This window comes from Malus domestica, chromosome 15, assembly GCF_042453785.1.
Source record: "Malus domestica chromosome 15, GDT2T_hap1".
Lineage (NCBI taxonomy): Eukaryota > Viridiplantae > Streptophyta > Magnoliopsida > Rosales > Rosaceae > Malus > Malus domestica.
Genome location: NC_091675.1, coordinates 45,555,725 through 45,579,972, shown reverse-complemented (window position 1 = coordinate 45,579,972; position 24,248 = coordinate 45,555,725). Strand labels below are relative to the sequence as shown.

Here is a 24,248-nt window from a genome sequence, read left to right as displayed (position 1 = left end):
CAAACATTCCCAAAGACTTTTGAGTGTTTGACTGAAGTATTTTCAAAGTCTTCAGCACACCATCTTGAAATAAGCAGGATGGCAGAATAACATCTAATGGCATTGCAAATAAATCCTTCAAGCCCTGAATAAACACTGTATGCTCAAATAAAAGCCATGAGAAGTCCAACTGGTGATAAGGTATGCTCTCTTGCTTATTGCCTTATCTTGTATGTTCTGCTGCTTTTGTCACCAAACTACGTTGCGTTCGCTTCTGCTAGTTCTAATGATGAAGCAGAGGCTCTTCTCAAATGGAAAGCCAGCATTCAAAACCAAACCCAGCTCCAAAATCTAAGCTCATGGACTTACCTTCCCAGCAACGCCACCAATTCTTCAAGAAATCAAAAAGCTAATGAAAACCCATGTAATATGTGGACTGGGATTTCATGTAACCCTGCAGGAAGTGTCAGCAAGATAAACCTTACCAACTCCGGTTTACAAGGTAGGCTACAAGAATTTCCGTTTGTCTCCTTCCCTAATCTTGTATACCTTGATTTCAGCAAGAATAAGCTCTTTGATTCCATCCCACCTCAAATCAGCTCCCTCTCGAAACTCATATATCTTGATCTCTCGGATAATAAGTTGTCGGGTAAAATTCCACCAGAAATCTGTTTCCTAGAAAATCTCGAGAACCTGTACCTAAATAAAAACAAGTTAAATGGCTCAGTCCCTCAAGAAATAGACCAGCTTAAGTCTCTTGTTGTTCTAAATCTCATGGAGAATAGACTCAGTGGTCCTCTTCCCATGTCGATCGCGAATTTGAGCAGATTACAAGTTGTACAACTACGAGACAACCGCCTCTCAGGTTCCATTCCCCAAGTGATATCAAATCTCATGAACTTGGCTGTTCTGAGGCTTGCCAGAAACAATTTCACCGGTCGTTTGCCAGAGGGCCTTTGCCGGGGTGGACTGCTTATGAATTTCACTGCAAATGGCAACCGTCTCACAGGTCGAATCCCCAAGAGCTTGAGGAACTGCACAACCTTGTACAGATTCCGCCTTGATGGAAACCAGCTCACTGGAAACATATCTGAAGATTTTGGTGTTTATCCGAACTTGGATTACATAAATCTAAGCAACAACAGATTTTATGGTGAACTTTCACATAAATGGGGTAGGTCTCTGCGGCTAAAAAATCTTGAGATTGCAGGGAATAATATTACTGGTTTCATACCCGCTGAGATTGGAAACTTGACTCAACTACATTTGCTTAATCTTTCTTCAAATCATTTAGTTGGGAAGATCCCTATGGAACTTGGAAGGCTTACTTCTTTGGTGAAGCTTATACTCAATGAAAATCAACTTTCGGGCGGTATACCACAAGAACTTGGATCACTGACTGATCTTGAGTATCTTGACCTGTCCACTAACAACTTGAGCCAGTCAATTCCAAGCAGCATAGGGAACTTTGTGAAAATGCACCACATGAATTTGAGCGCCAACAAGTTGAGCTATGAAATTCCGACTCAGTTAGGGAGGTTAATGCAGCTGTCCGTACTAGATTTGAGTCATAACTCGCTTGCTGAAGGGATACCAACTGAATTTAGTGATTTAGAAAGCTTGGTGACACTAAATCTCTCTCACAATAACCTCTCTGGTGTTGTTCCACGTGCTTTTGAGGAACTTCGTGGCTTGGAGTTTGTCGACGTATCATACAATCAATTATGGGGTCCGATTCCAAGCAACAAAGCATTTCAGGAGGCTCCAGTAGAGGCATTGCAAGGGAACAAAGGTTTGTGTGGGAATGTTACAGGTCTGCAGCCCTGCAAAAATAGTCCTAGAAAAAAGAAGCCTAACTCTAAAATTGGTTTTGTGTGCTTCTTGATCATGCTTCCTGCTTTTGGGGTATTTATAATTGCTTTCTATGGAATCTATATCACTTTGAGAAGAAAAAGGAAATTCCAACAAAACGAACAAAGTGACATTCAACCCAAAGAGTTCGAATTGCTCGCAATATCGATATTTGATGGAAAAATATTGTATGAAGAAATCATAAAAGCAACTGAGGATTTTGATGCTAAATATTGCATTGGGAGAGGCTCAGCTGGAAGTGTTTACACAGCAATGCTGCCCTCGGATGACTTGGTAGCAGTAAAGAAACTCCACAGCCCTTGTGATGGTGGTGAGTGGAGCAATCGAAAAGAGTTTCTAAACGAGGTAAGGGCATTAACTGAGATACGCCATCGGAACATTGTTAAGCTTTATGGTTTCTGTCAACATTCGCGGCACTCATTTTTGATATACGAGTACCTTGAAAGGGGTAGCTTGTTTTCAATATTGGCCAATGATGAGGAAGCTAAGAAGTTGGACTGGAGTAAGAGGGTGAATATCATTAAAGGTGTGGCTCATGGTTTATCCTATATGCACTCTGACGTGTCTCCACCAATTGTTCATCGAGACATATCCAGCAAGAACATGTTGCTAGATGATGAATATGAAGTTCGGATTTCTGACTTCGGCACTGCTAAGGTTCTAGATTATAACTCATCTAACTGGACTGCGGTTGCAGGCACAATTGGATACGTAGCACCAGGTAATACATAGTATATAATAGTCCACAAATTTTTTCTTACTATACAATTTAAACATGTTGTGTTGTTAAAGTGTCGATTTCATGCAACATCTCTCCTAAAAAAAATGTTTACCCTTTGTCGCAGAACTTGCTTACACAATGAAGGTGACAGAGAAATGCGACGTGTACAGCTTTGGGGTGTTATCACTGGAAGTGATTAAAGGAAAGTACCCTAGCATTCTAGTGGAGTCTTTGTTGTCATCTGCAATCAGGACAGACAAAATGTTGCCGGATTTGTTGGATTATCGCCTTGCGCATCCGACTGGTAAAATTCTGGATGAAGTTCTTACTATCCTAAAGCTAGCGGTTGTATGCTTAAATGCAAATCCAGAGTTTAGGCCTACCATGCACGAAATTTCTTATGAAATTTCAAATCATCGTAAGTAATGGTACTTAGGAATTCCATTGGTCTTGTAATTTTGTAAGTTCTTTACTTCTTTGTGTGCCATCAGATATTTGCAAGGTGGTTACGGCTTGCCTATCAAATTATTTTTGTTTCGTTTCAACGACAAAATGCACCGTTGATCAAATGGATGGAGTTTTAATGATTAGAAAGAAAAGGAGACATCTCTATAGTCAGAAGTCTTTAGCTCTGAAGCTTGCGGTGCACTGTGTGAATTCAACATCGAAACAGAGCAGTAACAGAAGATTGCATTATAAATTTAGCCACCTGAACTACATTTTCTCACCAAAACAAAACGAATGGCATCTTCAACTTTGATCAAATTTGCTCTCTAGCCTGCATTATCTTGTATGCCAAGCTTATTTCCGCGCAAAATGTTGCTTTCGATTCTGCTAATTTTACTGAAGCAGACGCTTTCTTCAAATGGAAAGCCTGATTTCAAAATCAAACCCAGAAGAATCTAACCTCTGATAGATACCAGTTAACCGGAGCTGGGTTTCGACCTCATCCTGTTGCAGTAATGGAGGAATATGGAGAATGGAGAAGAAGAGCACAGAAAACTTGCTGTGTATTTTAAAAAAAATATATATTTTTCATATAACCGTTGGTAAAGTGAGAGAGCTATTGCTCCATCTAAAGGGACTGGACCCGGAAGTGCCAACAAGGCATTCCAGTCCAACAGACTCCATAAATGACAAAATAACAAATTACATTAAAAAAACTATTTTTCTTAGTGATTAAGTAAGTCACTAAATAAAGGATCCTATCATTACTCCCCCTTATGATGAACAAGACTTGGCTGCTAAATTGTTCAGCAGCCAAGTTAATTTCCCTTATGACAACCTTGTCCTCAAGATTCACAACTGAAACTCTGGAAACTTGATTTTGAAATTCGTCGAAATCTTCCCAAGTTGCTTCCTCAGCACCTTGACCAACCTAATGCATAAGCAGTTGCACTCATGTAGCTTGTCCTTTCTTGTAAATCCTCCGAGCTAGCACTGAGTGAGGCTGCACTTGAACTAAATCCTCCCATGTGACATTTGGTAACACCGCAACTGGTTGAACCAAATTGCCCAAGTGCTTCTTGAGACAGCTAACATGAAAGTCTAGGTGAATTTTAGAGCCCTCAGGTAACTGCAATTTATAAGCCACATGACCAATTCTTTCTGTTGATGCACAAAATCAGTGAGGACTTTGGTACAACAGAAAGTGTTAAGTTTGTGACCTTCGCTAGATTGCTCCGATCACTAGTATGGATAAGTATGTAAACAGATAGAGATAGGGAAGCAAACACAAGATGTACGTGGTTCACCCAAATTGGCTACATCCACGGAGTAGAGGAGTTCTCATTAATTGTGAAGGGTTTACACAAGTACATAGGTTCAAGCTCTCATTTAGTGAGTACAAGTGAATGATTTAGTACAAATGACATTAGGAAATATTGTGAGAGAATGATCTCTATTTATAGAAGAGAGTTTCTAGTTTCATTCTGACATTGACACGTGTCGTGTTGTGATTGGCTTCTGATGTTGACACGTGTCGCGCTATGATTGGCTTCTGATGTCGACACATGTCGTGCTGTGATTGGCCTCTTGGTTGGAGGGAAACTATTTTGGGTCCTTGACGGTATAACGTTGACCGGTGCTCAGTAGTTTTGGGATTGGTCAAGTATGGTACAAACACTTTCCAATAGTTTATAAGGGCCATAAAACTTAGGATGTAGTTTGTGGAAGGAGTAACAATTCAAAGTCTGTAATTGATAAGGAACTAACCTGAGATACACAAAGTCCCCCACATAGAATTCTTTTTCAGTTCTGTGCTTGTTAGCCTGCATTCTTATCCCTTTCTTGCAAGCAATGCTCCACTGAGTCCAATTTAGTAGTACCAACTTCATGAGCAGTTATAATGGGAGGAGGATAATTGTAAGCCAATTCAGAAGGTGCGAATTTTGAAGATGAATGGTAAGATGTATTATAGCTCCATTATGCCCACGACAACCATTCCACCCATTTTTAGGTTGAATTCCAACAAAGCATCTCAAATCGGTCTCTACACACTTGTTAACCACCTCAGTTTGCCCATCCGTTTGAGGCTGGTAGCCTGAACTCATGCAGAGCTTAGAACCCTGCAAGTTGAAGAACTTCTTCCAGATGACACTTAGGGAAATTGATTCTCTGTTAATGACAATGGTGGCAGGCATGCCATGAAGCTTCAAAACATTGTCAACAAACATTTGAGCTACCAAGGATGCAATAAATGGAAGTGCCAAAGCCATATTTTGTAAGCCTTTCAACCATAACAAAAATCACAGTTTTTCCTCTACAAGGGGGCAGCCCTGTGATGAAATCCATGCTAATATCCTGCCAAACATGCTGGGGAATAGGTAGATGCTGAATCAATCCTGGAGGGGATATGGTCTCATACTTGTTTTGTTGACAGATATTGCATTGTGCTACATACGACTTGACCTTTCTTTATCCTTTGGTATGTTTTGAGTACTTCTTGATAACCTGCAACTGGAGTGTCATGATGCTCTTCTATGATTTTAGCCTTCTAGGGAGAAATGGGACTCATCATAATACTAGACTTGTATCTAAGAAAGTAATTGTCAAACTTAAACTTAGATGTAGTAGTCTTGGTAGCCAAGCTAGGATCCATACTTGATCATTCTTGCAATTTGCCCTGAATCCACTCATCATATTCATTATGTCTTCTCAACTTATCTAACCACCCATAATATGGATAAGTCACAGCCATCAAGCACATACTGTCATATATGGTAGTGGAATGACTTGCATCATGTGAAATAGGCTCTTGCAATCTACATAGGGCACCAACTACTAGATTTTCAGTTCCTTTCCTACATTGGATCTCATAGTCAAAACCTAGCAATTTAGACACCTATTTTTGTTGGAATAGTCTCGGCCCTTTGATCTAGAAAATACTTTAAATTGTTATGGTCTGTTTTGATAATGAAATGCCTTTCCTGTAAGTAATTTTGCCATTTTTTTTTTCACTACATGTACTATGGCAATAAGCTCTCTTTCATATGTAGATAGAGCTTGATTTTTGGACCTAGAACTTCATTGTTGAAAGCTATGGGTTTGCCTTGCTGCTGGAGCACATCACCAATGCCATTTTCAAAAGCATCACACTTTAGGACAAAAGGAAGACTGAAATTGGGCAGTGTAAGGACTTGTGGAGATGCCATAATGTCCTTAAGGGTTTGAAAGACATTGTAGCTTCAGGGGTTTAATGAAGGTTACCCTTTTTGGTAAGTTGGTAAAGAGACTGGGAGATCTTACCATAACCTGGGACAAACTTTATGTAATACCCTATCAACCCTAGAAATCTCCTTAAAGCTTTAACATTAGCAGGAATAGGCTAATCCACAATACACCTGATTTTGGAAGGGTCAACCTAAACCCCATTTTTGGAAACAATGTGCCCTAAGTATTCAATCCTACTTTGACCAAAAGCGCATTTTTTCTTCTTGACAAAAAGCTGATGTTTCTGTAAAATGCTAAAAGTAATGTCTCCTGCTATAAACCAGAATGTCATAAAAAAAAAAATACAAGGATGAATTTCCTCATATGAGGTTTGAAAATATCATTCATAAGATTTTGAAAAGTGGCGAGGGCATTGAATAACCCAAAGGGCATCACTCAAAATTCATAGTGACCCTCATGTGTTCTAAAACTTGTTTGTTCAATATTTGCAAGATGCATGAGGATTTGATGGTAACCAGACCCCAAATCAAGTTTGGAAAATACTGAGCTCCAAAAAGCTCATCCAGAAGATCATCAATGAGTGGGATGGGATATTTGTCTTTGATGGTTATAGAATTCAATTATGTATAATCCATGCAAACCCTTTAGGTGCCCTTTTTTTTTCTTGACCAAGAGTACTAGACAAGAAAATGGACTGTGATTGGGCCTGATGAAACCTACATTTAACAGTTCTTTGACAACCATCTCAATCTCAATTTTTTGGAGTGGTCCATAGTGATAAGGCATGATGTTAGGAGGCTAAGCACCAGGGATTAAGGGAATTTGGTGATCATGATCCCTTGAGGGAGGTAACTTGGTAGGCAAGCCAAAAATGTCTCCCAATTTTCCCAATATATTATGTAAGTCACATAACTGAGTAAGATTGAAATAACAGGTTTCTAACTTCTTGGCCTCCATGGAGTATAAAAAGAGCCCTAGATTGGAGTTATTGATTTCTTTATCAAGTTGGTGCAAAGAAACCTCTTGGATGAGGGGATAACCACTATCTAGATGAATGAGTTTATATTGGACACTACCCTTAGAATTCAAGAGTCATAAGCTGGAAATCCCAGAAGACATGGCTTATGGAAGAAAGCCATTAGACCTCGAGTACTAGATCATTACCTCCTAGAGGTAGAGCAAATAGATCTATCTCATAGTTATATCCACCAAGGGTTAATGGAGTATTAAGGCAGCAACCATAGCTTTTTACCCTTCCTCCATCAGCTATCATCACTTCAAATGGTTTGGTTGTCTAAGATTGCCAACCAAGCCTTTTCAGTAATCTAGATTCCACAAAATTGTGGGTGCTACCAGAATCTAAGAGAATTTTCACAAGTTGACCCTTAACTATACCTTCAACTTTCATTGTCTTAATGGTTTACTTAGCAGTAGTGTCATAGAATGCAACTCACTAAGTTCCATTTGTTGGAGGGCAGGCTGTAATTAACTTATAGGTTCTTCACTATCCTTCTCAGTGTCTAACAGATTAAGCATAAGCAACTATTTGTTAACACACTGCATCACATAACCAACACTACATTCTCTCCCTGAATTTCTTCAGAGGTAAGGTGCTTGATAGGCAAGTTAGGTGGTCTATAAGGTAAGGGGTTGGATGTAAGGGAAGATGTAGTAGGAAACCTAAAATTGGGAGTAATCTTAGTATAGCCAACCCTAAGATCAGTGAACTTAGCATCAAGTTGCATAGTAAAAGAAATGGCCTCATGAACATCAGTAGGACGGCAATTTCACATCATATTTAAGTTCACGCTTAAGACCCCCTAGGAAACAACTTTTCAATAGTATAGGGCCCAAATCAGTGGTACAATTAGCCAAACGCTGAAATTCGAGTATATAATCTTTGAGTGTACCTGTCTGGTGAAGCTTGAATAACGCTTTAGCACAATCCTCAAACTCATTGGGACCAAATTCGTAGCAGAAAGCTCTGGTAGAATCCTTCCAGTGAGGAGTAGATTGCAAGCAATTTATCCATATCGGAACCACCGTAAAGCTTCACCGTCTAGATGGAAGGAGACAATGACCACTTTCTGGTGTTCAGAAATGGGATAATAATTGAAGAAATGATCCGCCTTGTAGATCCAAGCAAGGGGATCATCATCGAGAACAAAACGAGGAAAATCAATGCAGTGTTGCCATTGAGCTTGTGGCGTACCACCACCAGCATCCAAGAAATCACGATGAGGAGTGCGATTGGGTTCCAAATCATGAGCATCAGCTAGATCTGTGAGGATCTGAGCTGGATGAACTTCAACGCCAGAAAAGAAGCTGACACCCCCGCCCGTGCAAGCTAATTCACGACGGAATTGCTCAAATAAGCGGCAAAGCGAGCATCCATGGAATCAGAGAGAGCAGCCACATATGCTTCCAACGCAGCAACTCAAGCATCCATCACGTCGAGGCAAGTGTTGGGGTTGTAGAGGGGCATACAAGGAGGGAAAAGGCCATGATCGGTGAGTGATACTAATGATAAATGACAGTTAACCGGAGCTGGGTTTCAACCTCAACCTGTTGCAGTAATGGAAAAGTATGGAGAATGAGAAGAAAAATAGCACATAAAACGTGATGTGCATTTTTTTAGGGTGCTTTAAATTTTGGCCCTTACAATTCATGATTCCTAGATAAAAATTCATCTACATATAAACTTCCAATAAAAGCCCAAATTTAAAATTTGCAGCCATATCGGAACACTATTGACCTACTAATGCAATTTATTTACACCTATGCCATTTCCCCAAACCCCTAAATTTATTCCAAATTAAAAGTTGTAGAAAAAGTGAAATAAAATATATAAGCTATTGTATTGCAATAATTGTATCCATATCATACCAAAAATTTACCTTTTTGCGATATATATATATATATATATATATTTGCATTAATTTGGAAGTAAATTAATTTGTTCCAATTATTAAAAAAAATTATACTAAATCCGTATTGACACACCCCAACTCGGAATGTCCACTAGAGCTTCAGCTGCACTAACATACTCAGCTTCTGCAGTTGAAAGTGCCACATTGTGCTGTTTAACTGAAGCCCATAAGAATGCTTCACTTCCAAATGAAAGAACAAACCCTGAGGTGCTTTTCATGTCCTTCTCAGATCCACTTCAGTCACTATCACAGTAGCCAATCAATAGAGTAGACTTTCCAATCACATACTCAATTCCAAAGTCAATTGTCCCTTGGATATACCTTAAGACTCTTTTAGCAACTCCATAGTGTTTCTTGGAAGGCTTATGCATAAACTGTGCAATAGCTATGTGAAAGAACCCTATGTTTCACCAAAGAACCAAACACATTGGTAGAAAGTTTCACTTCATTAGAGATGCAATTTAAGAAGGTGTGGTTGATCTAATTTACTGCAATAGTGAAGAACAGATTGCAGATATCTTTACAAAGGTTTTGCCCAAAGATAGATTCAACTACCTAAGAAGTCTACTTGGTGTTAAATCAATTAGCAATTTAGAAGGGAGTGTTGAAAAGTAAATTGCTTACTAATTTCTTGTTAGTAAATGATTTACTTAGTAGATTTTCTGTTTGCCCTTTTGTGTAACTGTTTTCTGTTGTGATAGCTTGAGCTCATATGCCAAGTGTAGGGTCTTCGATTAGTTATTCATTTCAATGGCTCACATGCCTTGTAACTACCAAGTGTCATAATCACAAGGGCTCATGTATTTGAATGGTGATGATGACTAATGTAAGAAAAGCATGAATATGAATGAGAAGCATCATTTTGCAACGGTTAGAGTGTTGCGGTTGTGAATATTCCCTTTCTCTCTCTAGCTGCTTCTTCTATATTCTTCTTGCTCCCTTCAAAAACCAAGTGTTCATCAATAAAAAAATTACTCAAATCTCAACAAAATGACCCTAGAAAATGATAAGAAGACTTGGAGAAGAAACTCTAGTCACCAAAACCAGGGAACCTAATGCCTCTTAGCCTCCCTAAGGAGGACAGGGAAGACCATTAGTGGATAAGATATGCACAAGAGCGGATAGGGGCATGGAAACCCAAACTTCCAGACACATCCTTCTTAAACTCTACGAGGCAACCCAATCAGCTGCCGAATTCACTTGTTCAACAATCACCTTTCTAGTTCTATTCCTAAAGAAATATGTAATTTGAAACCTCTTGGAGCTAGATTTGTCCAAGAATAAGTTCAATGGTTCAATCCCAACATCCGGAGGTGATCTAACAAACCTTACCGCCATTCTCTATCTCTACTGTAATAATCTTTATGGCCTAAAAAGATGGGTAACTTGAAATTTCTTGTGAGTCTAGATTTGTCTGACAATCAACTCCGTGGTTCAATTCCTAAAGAGATATGGAATTTGAAATCCCTTGTTATCCTTAGTCTAATTGTGAATAAACTTTGTGGTTCAATTCCTACCTCAATTGGTAACTTGGCAAACTTGGAAGTCTTACAACTCTCTGGCTCCAACCCCCAAGAGAGAGCGAACTTCAAGAATTTGACTGATGTATTATTGTATAATAACCAATTTTCTGGTTATGTCCCCCAAAATATTTGCAACGGTGGACTACTCGCAAACTTTTCAATAGTCAATTACCATTTGATTGGTCCAATCCCCAAAAGCTTGAAAACCTACACGAGCGTAATGAGACTTTGTCTTAATGGGAACAAATTGACAGGAAATAGATCTCAAGAAAGTAACTATATATCCAAATCTTTAATTTATGGATCTGAGCCACAATAATTTCTATGGGGAAAGCTCACAAAGCTGGGGACAATGCCCACAATTAGAAACCCTACTAATTGCGGCAAACAACCTTACCGGTAGCATACCTCCTAATATTGTAAATGCACAAAAAATTCATGGGCTAGATCTTTTTTCAAATCACTTTAGTTGGGAAGATTCCGAAGGAATTTAGGAGAATGACTTATTTTACAGAAGTTGATGTGAATGGAAATCAACTTTCGGGCCGTATGCCATTGGAATTAGGATCACTAATTATCTTGAATATCTTGAATATCTCGACTTGTCATCTGAATTTCAGCAACAACAATTTTTCTCAAGGAATTTCACTTGAATTGGAGAAGTTAGTTTAATTGGCCAAACTTAAGTTACAACTCACTTAAGGGTAGTATACCACGAGAATTCAGCAATATGGAGAGTTTGGAGACACTCAATCTTTCCCACAACAATCTTTCTGGTTTCCTACCATCAAGTTTTGAAGGCATGCATGGCTTGTCATATGTTAACATATCTTACAATGAATTGGAAAGTCTTCTTCCCAACAACAAAGCATTTTGAGAAGCTCTGCCAGAAGCTTTACAAGGGAATAAAGGATTGTGCGGCAACATTGGACCTTGCAACCCTATAAGTATGGCTCAACAAAGGACCACAAACGGGTATTTGTAATCACATTCACCCTTCTAGCAGCAGTTTTCCTTCTTTCTGCTTTACAATTGTCTTCGTACTGGAAGGAAAGAAGAAGCATCGGGATAAAGGAGAAAAAAAAAAACATGCATTAAGGAATATCGTTTTCAGTTTTGAATTTTGATGGAAAGTCAATGTATGACGAAATCTTGAGGGCGAAAGAAGACTTTGATTCCATATATTGCATTGGGAGCGGAGGACAAGGAAGCATCTACAGAGCAAATTTGTCATGTGGCAACATTTTCGCTATGAAGAAACTCCATCACTTGTGGGATGGCAAGAAGAATTTGGAGAAGGGATTCTTGAATGAAATCAGAGCACTGATAGAGATAAGACACCGGAACATTGTGAAGCTTTATGGTTTCTGTTTGCACCACCGATACTCATTCTTGGTGTACGAGTTTCTTGAAAGAGGCTTGGCTACAATTAGTAGCAAAGATGAAGAAGCTAAAGAAGTGGGATGGAGCAAAAAGGTGAACATTGTTAGCGGTGTAGCTCATGCCTTGCATTACATGCACCACGATTGCGTACCACCGATCGTACATCGAGAAATATCAAGCAAAAATATTTTGCTGGATATATGTTTCAGACTTTGGCACTACTACGTTTTTAAATACAGACTCAACTAAATAGACTATCGTTCTAGGAACATATGGATACGTTTGCACCAGGTATGTTTTGCTCTTTTTATCTTAGTTGTTTGATACAGTTTATCATTTTCATTTTTGGCTAAATATTATTCCTTTTCGCCGTTAGCTAGGAAGGAATTCCGTATATGGATATTTGAGTTGTCAATAGCGGTCCAAAACCATCTTCCTTGTAATTTAGGTTCATAGAAAATAAATTCTCCTCCGGTGTTCTTCATGACAACAAAATGTTTTAAACAGTGAAGTCTTATATATTATAAAGAAGGATTTTAACTTACTTTCAATTATCACATCCACATACTAATAATCCCATTGCTATAAGCTTATTTTGAGCTAGAGCTTGCATATACAATGGAAGTGAATGAAAAATGTGGTGTTTATAGCTTTAGAGTGGTCGCATTGCAAACAATCATGGGAAGGCATCCCCTATATTTTTCTCATCTTTCTCATCACTACCTTCTTCACCCACGTCGTCATCAACATCTACATTACCACCCCTCCAAATGCCGATCGTGGATGTTCTAGACCAACGCATTTTGCCTCCAACGCATCAAGAAGCAAGGGAATTGCTCTCTCTTGTAAAGATTGTGTTTTCATGCTTGAATTCTAGTTTGCAATTGCGTCTAACAATGAAACAAGTTTCTCAACTCATGAGCTGCAATTGTCAAAGCCATTATGCATGATTATATGCGGTGAATTGCTTGTTCTTCATCATTTGACTACCTAAGAACAAGAGAATGTATATGTGACCGATAAATAAATTTCAAGCCTTCCCTTTAGAAGAAATATTCTTCGTAGATGTTTCCCTCACTATAGCTTTTTAATGCACTTGTTTGCTAAGGCCTCTATTTACTTATGTAGGATGCTTAATGCTTTTCAGTTAAAATTATATTTATCCTTGTTAGGAAGAAACAAAAATGATAAGAGAAATGTGGGGGGAAATTTGTTGCTAACGCGGGAATAGCTATTTCATTTGCTTTAGATTTTTACTAGCAAGCAACTGATCCCGCACGATGCCGTGGGTTTTATAACTATGTTAAATGTGTAGAATATATTAAAATCCATTTACATTCACATCAAACTCTATTTGCATCCTTATGTTCAATAAGGAACAAAAGATGGGTGTTTGTTTCACATGTTCCAACTTTTTACATTGTTCCTCAGGACTTCACTCTATTTTCTTCTTCGTTGCCAAAATGATGTTCTTCTTGTACCATTTGATTTATTCAGCTATTCCTAGTCAATTAAAATATCGTGTGAATATAATTGAATATAATTAAAATTTCATTGCACAAATACATAGCTATTCCTAGTCAATGAAAACTGTTTGTGCAATGGAAACAGAATTTGTATAATACTAATTGCATCCGTACAAAAGCTGACAACCCAATGAGGCAGCATTAAGTTAAAATGCTTGATCCTCTAACGCAGCATTGTTAAAAAATTCAAGCACTCGAGCATCTTTTGAGTTTAATTTCTACCACCTAAACATGCTAAAAATTGGCTAGACTGACTTAATTAACACAGCCATAAGATTGCTAATTCTAATTAGTCTCACGATGAGCAAATAGGTACACAAACACCATCAAATTCCTAAAATTGGAAAATTTACCACAAAAAACCCTCATAATTTTCTAATGCTATGCTTCGGTTCAATTGAGAAAGGGGTATGCAAAAACCAAGAAAATTTGAGAAAAGTGGTATTTGTAAAGAAATTTTGGAAAAATTTGCCGAAGAACACAGAGACTCTGATTAGCTCACAGAGTAAGATAATTCGAGGGTGTACGGTAAAATTATTACCTTCTTCGGACCCAAAAAAGGTCGGAAAGGCCTTAAATTGGCGGGAAATAAACTCGGATCTTCGTCGAAAAAAACAACACCGCAAGCTGGGCTTATGGAACTCTTCGATCGAGGGGTAGATTCAATCATGCAAAACTCGAATGTTATTGTTGGGACTCTCCTGAGTCGAATAATTGTGGTTGCAGGCCAGCCGCAACAGGAAAACGTCTGAAGGTGGTGATTTTGGGTTTTGTTCGAACCCTGAGGCAAAGTCGGGGATTAGAGCGAGGGGAAGAGGGAAGAGGGAGGAAAGAAATAAAATAAATAAATAAAACATATATATACTTTGCCAGACAATGGCAAAGAAATAATAACATAAACTTAACAGGGGCAAAACCGTAAGCACATTGTGCTTATGAACAGTAAATCAGTTAGTTTTGTGCAAGGTCTAAAATATCGATATTATCCCGATATTTCCATCGAAATTTCCGTGTTTTTAGACTATCGATATTTCCGATATCATCGATATTTTAGACCTTGATAGGAACTCTATGTGGTACTAAGTGATTCATGTATCTTGCCATGCAATATATAAAGTGTAAAATATTGTACTAATTCATTATATAAAAATGATTATGGTGTGTTTAAACTTCTTTCATTAATTACTACATATTTTCTACACTCACAATGTTTGCCAGCTCGCTATATAATCAACTTAAATCAGTTAAATCCATCATGCAATGCATTTCCTTCCAATTTTTTGTGATAAACTAATAGATAATTGACTAAATAAACATCCTGCAAAGTTTCAATAAAAATTTCCAAGTTTTTGTTACAATTTCCGTGGTTTTTATTCAATTTTTATCGATATCGATAATATTTTGATATTTTCATCGAAATTTCCGTGTTTTTAAACTACCGATATTTCCGATATCATCGATATTTTAGATCTTGTTTTGAGTTTTAGTATATGTTATATTTTATTTCTATTTTCTATGTGGCAAAAGAGAGAAGCGGGAGAAAGATTAGCGGGGACATGATCGATAATATCATGGATCGAAGATGGATACACATATTTGACAATATCATATATGCAACTGTATCACTTTCCTCCCTAGACTTCATTTCGTATTTCACATACCTTAATTCGTCAACTTCGTCCAATAGCTAGATGTTAATTTTTGGTATCAAGTCAATGGACGAAGTTGAGGAATTGGAAGAAGGATAATGCTTGTGTTTTATTCATGGAGAACCTACTTGTCTCCTATATATGATTGATGTATTTTTATTATACGGACATCATAATTTGAATAGTTCATTCTTTATAGGCTTTTTAAAATCAATAGTAGTGATCCCTGAGTTTGTGCATCCTCGATTATTTTGGCTCTTCCATGAAAAATTATGTTAAATAAGGACCAAAATGATAAAAACACCCTCAATTTAATAAACAATAGGCCAAATGATTTGACAAAATTTGAGGGTATTTTTATCATTTTAGCCTAATTTAATGGAGATTTTTCATAGAATGGCCAAAATAATTAATGATAGACAAATTCAGTGACTATTTCTATTGATTTCAAATCTCAATGAACAAAGTGAGGAGATATGCAAATCTCAAGGACCATATGGGCTAAAAAGTTTCTTTATATATATCATCATCTAAAAAGAACAGACTATATTCACGAGAACACTCCATCATTTCAAAGCATTTTGATATTAATATTTGATCGAATGGCTCAATTATTAAGTAGATATTAGAAAGTTTGAATGAAACATATTGTTCATCTACCGTATACAAAATTTGATGAGAGGAATCAAAGCTAGAATACAATGACCAGGACCAATGTAATAGGAACATAGATTTTGACGTGGCGAAGAATGCAATGGCCATACTATATATTACTCTATCTATATATGGAAAGCTGCCAAAACCTTGTATATATATACAAACAGACAGAGAGCATTAAGCCAGACCCATTGACGTTTACAATTTTCTCAGGGACAGAGAAAGAAAGAAAAAGTGACGATGTCGACCCTAAGAGTTCCTCCACAAGTACCTGCTGCATCCGAAGACTGTGAGCAACTCAAGAAAGCCTTCAAAGGTTCCTTCTTTTCTTACATTTTTTTTTCTTTCTCTTGATCTTTTACTCCATGCCATCATTTCTTGTTCTGATCATATCCACCCCGTATTTTGTAATTCGATTTAAGATTGATGATCGACCAATCCCATTTGACCGATCCGATTGTTAGTGTTAAACATGATGGTAATGGACTGGTAATGGAGAAAGGATTTTGTTATTCATTTTTGGTCTGGTAATTCCCTCTCTCTCTCTCTCTCTCTCTCTCAATGACTAACGATGCTGATTCAGATCTGTGTTTGTTGAAGAATATAAGAATCCAACATCAGAGAATTCACAGATTAAATATGATTTATTGTGTGATTCTACTTGTAATTACACTGAGGCCTTTTGTAATAAGCACCCCACACCAGACGGTGTTGTTTAGGTGATAAGAAACAAGTTGGGGGACAATATACATGAATTCGGTGGATCGGTGAAAGGCCCGTGTGAATGCCTTCTTTTGGTTTTGTAAAGAATTATGTACTATTAAATTTGTACCTGGAAAAGAAAATGTGTATGAGATAATCAATCTACATAGACGAAGAGAAAATTTGTACCTTATAAATTTTCTGCAGGTTTTGAAGGATCCAACTGACATGAAGAATATAGTTTTGACAAATATGAAAAATATAGAACAAATTTTGAATACAGATGAATATTCGTTGACGATTAGAAACCATAAAGGAAGAGGAGGCTATTCACTTCTTACTATATGAAAATGTGTTCCTTGATTGCAGAAGAAATATAGTGAAACTAGTTATTCAATCTGTTTGATTCTTAAATTCATTCGTAGTGCTAATGAATAAGCTGCACTGGTGAATTCCGAATGGTTTGAAATAGCTTTGATCACCCTTTTAGCAATTGGTTAGAAATATATTGTCACTTTCGATATGAATTTGCTCGGAGTAGAGATTCTATCTTCAGTTTTTTGTGCTGTCGCTTTCATGTTTATGTTGTTTGATCTTGTTTAATATTGAATTTTTTTGATAAATATGATTGCAGGATGGGGAACAAATGAGGACTTGGTTATATCCATCTTGGGGCATAGAAATGCCGCTCAAAGAAAGGCAATCAGAAAAACTTATGCAGACGCTTATGGAGAAGATCTCCTCAAGGAACTGGAAAAAGAACTTACAAGTGACTTTGAGGTCAGTTTAAGAATGCACTTCTTTCAGCATTGGTTCAAATAATTTGATTGCGTGCTTGTCGTAACTGGTAAAATGATGTGTTTGTGTTTCTGAATTTCTCTTAATCAGAGGATCGTACTGCTTTGGACACTTGATCCTGCTGAACGTGATGCATTTTTGGCCAATGAAGCAACAAAGAAGTGGACTAAATGCAATCAGGTTCTCGCGGAAATAGCCTGCAGTAGGTCTGCACATGAACTGCTTTTGGCAAGGCAGGCTTATCACGCTCGCTACAAGAAGTCTCTCGAAGAGGATGTTGCTTATCACACAACTGGGGACTTCCGCAAGGTAAAGCTGCTGGAGAATAGTTCTTTCAGCCTATTTATACAATGTCCCGAAATTTCAATGTTAATATGTTTATCAAGTTTTATTTCATTTAAGATTTCAGTTGTCTCTGCACCGAAGAGAGAATTACTAATTTACCATCTAACATTGCTCCGCCCAGCTTTTGGCCCCTCTTGTTAGCTCATACAGATATGAGGGAGATGAGGTGAACCTGGCACTGGCAAAATCCGAGGCTAAGCTACTCCATGAGAAGATCTCAGACAAGGCCTACAATGATGACGATATCATCAGGATTCTGGCTACGCGGAGCAAAGCACAGATCAATGCAACGCTCAATCACTACAAAAATGAATTCGGGAATGACATCAACAAGGTACGCAGTTGAGTTTTACATAAACCCATTTTTTACCAGAATCCGCAGAGGTTTTGGATTTGATGAGTGTTTCTATGCTCAGGATCTGAAAGCTGACCCCAAGGATGAGTACCTTGCAATACTAAGGGCCACGATAAAGTGCTTGGTCCGCCCTGAGAAATATTTTGAGAAGTCTCTTCGTCTGGCAATTAACAAACGAGGAACAGATGAAGGAGCTCTCACTAGAGTTGTCGCTACGAGGGCTGAGGTTGACATGATGATTATTAAGGACCTGTACCACAAAAGGAACAGCGTCCCTCTGGATCAGGCCATTAAAAAGGACACTACTGGAGATTATGAAAAAATGCTTCTGGCCCTGGTTGGACATGAGGATGCTTGATCCGTTCCGGTCTAACAGTTGAACTTCCTTTGGGAGGGAGGCAATATATCTGAATCTGATACGTTCTTTTTACGGCTATGTTTTGTTTCTTATCCGTTCGAATAAAATTATCTACAGAATTCTGATATAAATAGTTACCTTTCGTAAAACCAGATAGTTACTTGAGACTAAAGTCAAGTTTCCTGATCTTATATAGACAAGAATAATGGAAGCTTGTTTTCCTTTTACAATCGAAGAGCTGTTTTTTTTTTTTTTTTCACTATTTTAATGCATCTTTCTTGCAGCTCAAGTTAAACATTCCTGTTCATAGCACCAAAACAATTAGCGGTTTAATTGTACACCTCGCCAAGGGTTTCTTAGAGGCAAGGAATTCCTGGATAGAATCGCTGTGTACAACTTTCGTCTCACAAGGCCTGTCACATACTAGCGCACAAGAGCGGTTGAACGTTAGAGGAATACCCAGCCGTTCATATATATAACACGAAAGAGATGATTGTCCGGACATATAAATAAACCTCAACCTCAAGAAAGAAATCACAGCGTCACATTTACACAACATCGAACAGAAATCCACAGTTCCGACAGTGGAATATCATACATCCAAAGTTATGATAAAGACACAAAAACAACAGAATATTACAAGAAGCAACTGCATCATATCGAATCAAAACTCTGTTTTAACTCCTTCAGACTTCTTAATGCCATCCCAAAACCAAGATTGCACTCTTCATCTGGGGATCGGTAAGAGATTTAGACGAACATCCCGTATCTTGGCTAGGGGAGCCAAAAAGAGAGCAGTTATTCGTAATTAACATAGAAAACAACAACAAAAACTTTCCGATATAGGCTTAAAACACATCACTTCTTCTTCAGGTCCTTTGAGAAAATCCTCTTGCAGTATGGACTGGTGCGTAAGATTGTATGAGGCCTAACTGCTTGGACCAGAGCAGCATGAAGAGGGCCCTGCCAACAAAACAAACCGATTAGAACATGTGTGTGTGTGTGTGTGTGTGTGTGTGTGAGAGAGAGAGAGAGAGAGAGAGAGAGAGAGAGAGATTTCTAAACCTTGGTAACTCCAAGAGCAGATTGAATGACATAGTTGGCATAAGGGTCTTGCAACAACTGATCAAAACGCGGAACTGAGAGCAATTCATGGATGATTTTTGGCCGGCTCTCTTCAAAATACTTGAGGCACTTTTCAACAACATGACTACTGCACTTCTGCATGGAGAGGCGTACAAAATTTCCTTTTAACTGATTAGTCAGTTTGGCCATGGCAGATGGGATCTTCAGCTCTATGATATATTGAACAACATAATTCCTGCGGATCAAATGGAACAAAATAAGACCACACATCAGTCATAATGCCAAATCAAATTGTTCCACGGAATAAAGGATTAAATCGTTAGTAGTTTGTAAGATAGTAAACCGAATTCTAATTAGCAAGAGAGATTAAACGAATAAAGTAACACAATGGTTTAATCTGTAGATTCTCATAAACTTCAAAGTCATGTCCCTGTAAGCCTGCTATTAATTACAAGATATCCGATTTAAGTTTGCATCTGAAGTGGATCAAAGAATTGATGATTGGAAAACTTTTGGTTCCTCAAGAAACAAAATTTATCAAACAATAGTGGATTACCATATCATATTAGGGGTTTATGGCCAGCAAAGAACAGAAATTATGACAGTTTGAAGACACTCATTTATGATTACCCATAAGGATCTTGCGAAAGGAGAAGCCCATTTCTTGAAATTTCATTGATCAGCTTATCTCGATGTCTCCCAATGGCATGTGCAATGCATTTTTGTAGTACACAGCATCCATGGCGTTGAGTTGCAATCTCAACACAAAATCTTGCAGCAGCATCAAAAATAAACTACAACAGATGATTAACAGAATAAGTTTAGAGTCCTTTCAACGAAAACAAAGTAGGCCCTACAGAAAGCACATAACCAGTCCTTAAAGCATTGGAACTTCAATAATTTTGTCTGTTCGTCCTTGTTTATATTTTATCTCATATCTCTGTAAAATAGTTTCAAAGTAAATATATATTCCAGTTCATCCTACCAATCTTCTGCTGGAGTTCTGACAGGTAGGATTGTTAAAGGCGGACTTACAGTCACCTATTAAATCTGAAGAAGCATCTCATTACTCTGCTATGAGAAGCTCTGCTTCTTTCCCTTTAGTCAAGGCCTCAAAAGCAAATTTACAAATTGCCTAATCCATAGAATACTAGATTTGCATCAAACATGTTGAAAATAACACCTCAGTTTATCTCTTTGCATCAATTTCTTTTGTTCTTCTCATTGTTCTCATAAAAAAGCAAGGTGACATGTTGATTCGTATAATTTTTTAACTGCTACTGAAAAGCTCATAGTCTTTGGTCTTGACAAGTGAACTATTTATTAATGTGGTCTTTAAATTTAGACTAACGTCTTTACTACTACCGAGAGTGGTATACTTGCATGCATCGAACCTGCCCCACTGACTTCCTAGCGTACAAACTCACCAACACATTTCAGAAACAAACACGGCATACTCAGAGTGACTCCTTTACTAAGAGATCAAAATAAAATTTTGTCAGTATTAAGAGATAAAATTCTGCAAGATTAGATGCCAATCTTTTCTTATCAGTAATATACCTTCCATCTGATCTTTAGATCAACAGTACAGGGAATTTGACTTCACCAACAAAACAATATGTTTCTGAAGTCGCCGAGAATATTTCAGAAACTTACAGAGGACTACATGAATATAAGGAAAAGAAATAAGGTTCAAAACTGAGGCATGATAATCTCTCTAATGATCCTTACAGAGATCTATTTGAACCCTAGTCCAGAGGTTAGTTTTGACAGGGTTCACAACTGGACTTGAAAGCTTCCCCTGAGATTTGTACTATCATCTGATTAAGTTTGGACTATTTTAGGCATTGGCATGAACAGCAGAAGAAATGTTATACGTTCAAAAGTTGTGACAAAGATAAATTAAACACTAGCCAAGGAAGAGTTAGTGAGATTGATTATAATGCAAGATTAAGTTTCCTCCCAAAGAATGGTCAAAGGTAGGTCTAGTGCCATGAGGATACAAAACAACACTAAAGTGGCTGGCCCCAAAAGGCAAGAGATTGGAATTTGGCACCACCTATTACTTGATTTATAGTTTGTTGCCCTATTACAAGCACAGTGCACACATCCATTGAAACAGTTCACACCTTGAATATGCACTTCCAGCAGTATTATACAAAAACATTCTATATAGGTTACCCAAGTAATCAGTATGAAACGCCATTAAGGTTTTACTGGTTGGATTAGAATACATCGCTGGTTGAATTAGAATAATTATATGGCTAACATTTGAAGGTTTAAGGCAATAATGCACCGAAATAGTACATTGCCTACGAAAAATATGGCTTCACAAAATATTGCATTTACAATTTGCATAACAGTTATGATCAACATATTTTTGCTTGCTAGCATCACATCAGCATTTGCATGGTACATATGCATACGTACTCTATCTTTTCTACGTGACCGCATAAAACTTACGAGAAAACACAAGAACGGAACAAGAAGAAAACATGAATTAGACGTTATTCATTGCAGAAGATATTTATTCTTAAGAGCCATATTTGAACCATCAAGCTAACAAGAAAAATAATTTAGTAGAACCATACCTTATTGTCTTCGTTGCTAAAGCAGTCCAAGCAACGTTGTACCACATGATTACCATTTGGATCCTTAATAAGATCAAGAAAACCGCATTCAAGGGACGATTTAACTAAAACGGTCTGTTTCCCTGTTCTCACAGTCTCGATCAACTTCTGTACCACACGAGTCCTGAAACCATAGCGCCAATTATATTCAGGAACAGGATAGTAAGGGTCTAATACTACGAATTTAGTAACAAAAAATAAGTACAGTATGAAGAATATACCCATGTGTGTCTAAGGAAACTCTGACAAGCTGTCCAGGTTCTTTTGTCACGCCGATTACAAATTGCATTCTTTGTTGTTCATTGCACACATCCAACAACTTTTGCATTAGGTAATTGCCAAACGGGTTCGTCATAAGTTCAAAAACATGATTGATTATTTTGTCAAATATTAATTGCAAATCTTGGCTGGTCCCCTCATCAAGCATCCTTTGTAAGAACCGACAGCCATACTGATCCTTTGCAATGAAATATATATATCCCTGAACCTCGGCCAATGAACTTAAACTTGGTACTGACCTAAACGAGCTATTGTCACTCTGGCTCCATTCATTTCCACTCATTCCGCCATCATATGAATCGGGATCAAGTCTAGAGCTTTTCTCTCCTGTCTGCATTGCCATCTTAGTGCAAGAGTTCTTGTATCCCTTCGAAGACTTGCTACCTTTATTGATGGCATGATTCAACCGTTTTCCTTGCATGATGAAACTATCCTCGCAACCGTAACCCTCAAGTTCCCCTGCACAATTCATGGACTGGAAAGATTCAGGAACCCCATTAGTGGGATTCACTCTAGTCCATTGTTTTATCATTGAATGGTTATGTGAAAGATTGTCCACATTCAACTGTTCAACCGAGGGAAACTGAGGGGAAGTCATCGGATATGTAAGACTCTTTCCGCCATTAAAACCCATTGCATGTAGTAAGCTAAAATAATCCTCATCAGGGTAAGACATAGCACTAGATGGGTTCCTCTGATACCAGCCATCTCCCTGTTCCATTCTTTTAACACCACTAGGCCCATACAATGCATTCGGGTACACACGATTACAAAAAGACCCCATTGATTCGCCAACAGCGCATTTCGGCTGCAATCCAAGCAATGCTGACTCCGTACTCCCATCATATCTCCCTCCACGGCCGAATCCCGCAGGTTGGAAACCATCAAAATCCGAAACATTGTTCTTAGAACTCTCAAATAGGCCATGGTTTTCAGCATTCCAAGGACTATTCCCCCCAAAAAACCCACCACCGAGTCCAATCCCATCCGGGCCTCTGTCAAATCCCATCCTTTTATTCCCACCCTCCTGTTCCTCCCCAATATGCAGCCTATAGAAACTCTCAGGCAAACCCAGACCATCCTCAGGCGGCTTAGAGTCCAGCCACAACCCATTCACGTAAGGTGTTTGATACTTTGCCTCTTCCAATGGGGTTGAATACAGAGACGGAGAACCGTCCTCGGAGGAATATAACCCACTTGAGAAAGAGCTCGACGGAAAGAACTCCGACGGCAGAGAGGCTCTGCTCACCGGAGAGCCGCCGAGAAGGTGGCGGTGATGCGGAGGATGAAGGAGGTGGAAAAGACTGGAATAATGCTGATTCCTGGTGGGATTCTCATTCCAGAGCTTTTCCAGCTCTCCTCCTTCCCTCTGTAAAACCCTCTTGTCTTCCTCAGATAGTTTGAACATCATACAACATACAACATAAAAATATCGTGTGTATTATATATAATATAATATACAATACACGTGAGAGAACCAGAAATATTTAAAAATATACTGTCTCAGGAAAAACAAAGAGAACCCAGATTCAGAATCCGAAAACCCACGTCGGAAAACGATTCGGAAGCACGCAAACGATCAGTGAGAGCGTTTGCTGCAGTGCGAGAAAGACGATCACTGCGTGTATGTCAATGTCGTTTGCGGATTGGATTTTCGGCAATGGGGGTTTCTAGAGAGAGAAAGAGAGGGTTTTGAATTTTGGGTTTTTCTGTGAGTGTATGTGATAGTACAGTCTGCGACCGCCTCACACACTCACGCCATTAAAATGAAGAGTCGCACTAC

General features: G+C 38.2%; 4 protein-coding genes, 1 long non-coding RNA gene and 1 pseudogene across 6 annotated transcripts; 3 read left to right on the top strand and 3 right to left on the bottom strand.

Annotated features, from left to right (window-relative positions):
* The first annotated feature begins 8 nt into the window (after positions 1 to 8).
* LOC103443502 (MDIS1-interacting receptor like kinase 2-like) lies at positions 9 to 3,141 on the top strand. Its single transcript, XM_008382407.4, has 2 exons — positions 9 to 2,572; positions 2,697 to 3,141. The coding sequence occupies exons 1-2, from the start codon at positions 157 to 159 to the stop codon at positions 2,996 to 2,998; spliced, it is 2,718 nt and encodes a 905-aa protein (XP_008380629.2). The 5' UTR covers positions 9 to 156; the 3' UTR covers positions 2,999 to 3,141.
* A 292-nt stretch (positions 3,142 to 3,433) lies between these two features.
* Positions 3,434 to 5,289, bottom strand: LOC139191963 (uncharacterized). The gene is made up of 3 exons (XM_070813002.1): positions 5,083 to 5,289; positions 4,787 to 4,878; positions 3,434 to 3,578 (listed from the first exon to the last, which is right to left on the bottom strand). The coding sequence occupies exons 1-3, from the start codon at positions 5,287 to 5,289 to the stop codon at positions 3,434 to 3,436; spliced, it is 444 nt and encodes a 147-aa protein (XP_070669103.1).
* A 5,262-nt stretch (positions 5,290 to 10,551) lies between these two features.
* On the top strand, positions 10,552 to 12,333 carry LOC103443419 (MDIS1-interacting receptor like kinase 2-like; annotated as a pseudogene).
* Positions 12,334 to 12,575: 242 nt separating this feature from the next.
* On the bottom strand, positions 12,576 to 14,439 carry LOC114821279 (uncharacterized). Of its 2 annotated transcripts, none has more exons than XR_011576184.1 (2): positions 14,148 to 14,439; positions 12,576 to 13,002 (listed from the first exon to the last, which is right to left on the bottom strand). It is a non-coding gene; the product is annotated as an uncharacterized lncRNA (long non-coding RNA). The 2 variants fall into 2 exon arrangements; XR_003768724.2 differs by lacking the exon at positions 12,576 to 13,002 and adding an exon at positions 13,290 to 13,583.
* A 1,517-nt stretch (positions 14,440 to 15,956) lies between these two features.
* Positions 15,957 to 18,700, top strand: LOC103417538 (annexin Gh1). Its single transcript, XM_008355715.4, has 5 exons — positions 15,957 to 16,228; positions 17,249 to 17,394; positions 17,503 to 17,721; positions 17,879 to 18,091; positions 18,174 to 18,700. The coding sequence occupies exons 1-5, from the start codon at positions 16,153 to 16,155 to the stop codon at positions 18,468 to 18,470; spliced, it is 951 nt and encodes a 316-aa protein (XP_008353937.3). The 5' UTR covers positions 15,957 to 16,152; the 3' UTR covers positions 18,471 to 18,700.
* Positions 18,701 to 18,963: 263 nt separating this feature from the next.
* Positions 18,964 to 24,248, bottom strand: LOC103417537 (putative pumilio homolog 7, chloroplastic). The gene is made up of 5 exons (XM_008355714.4): positions 22,408 to 24,248; positions 22,148 to 22,310; positions 20,187 to 20,350; positions 19,536 to 19,791; positions 18,964 to 19,433 (listed from the first exon to the last, which is right to left on the bottom strand). The coding sequence occupies exons 1-5, from the start codon at positions 23,874 to 23,876 to the stop codon at positions 19,329 to 19,331; spliced, it is 2,157 nt and encodes a 718-aa protein (XP_008353936.3). The 5' UTR covers positions 23,877 to 24,248; the 3' UTR covers positions 18,964 to 19,328.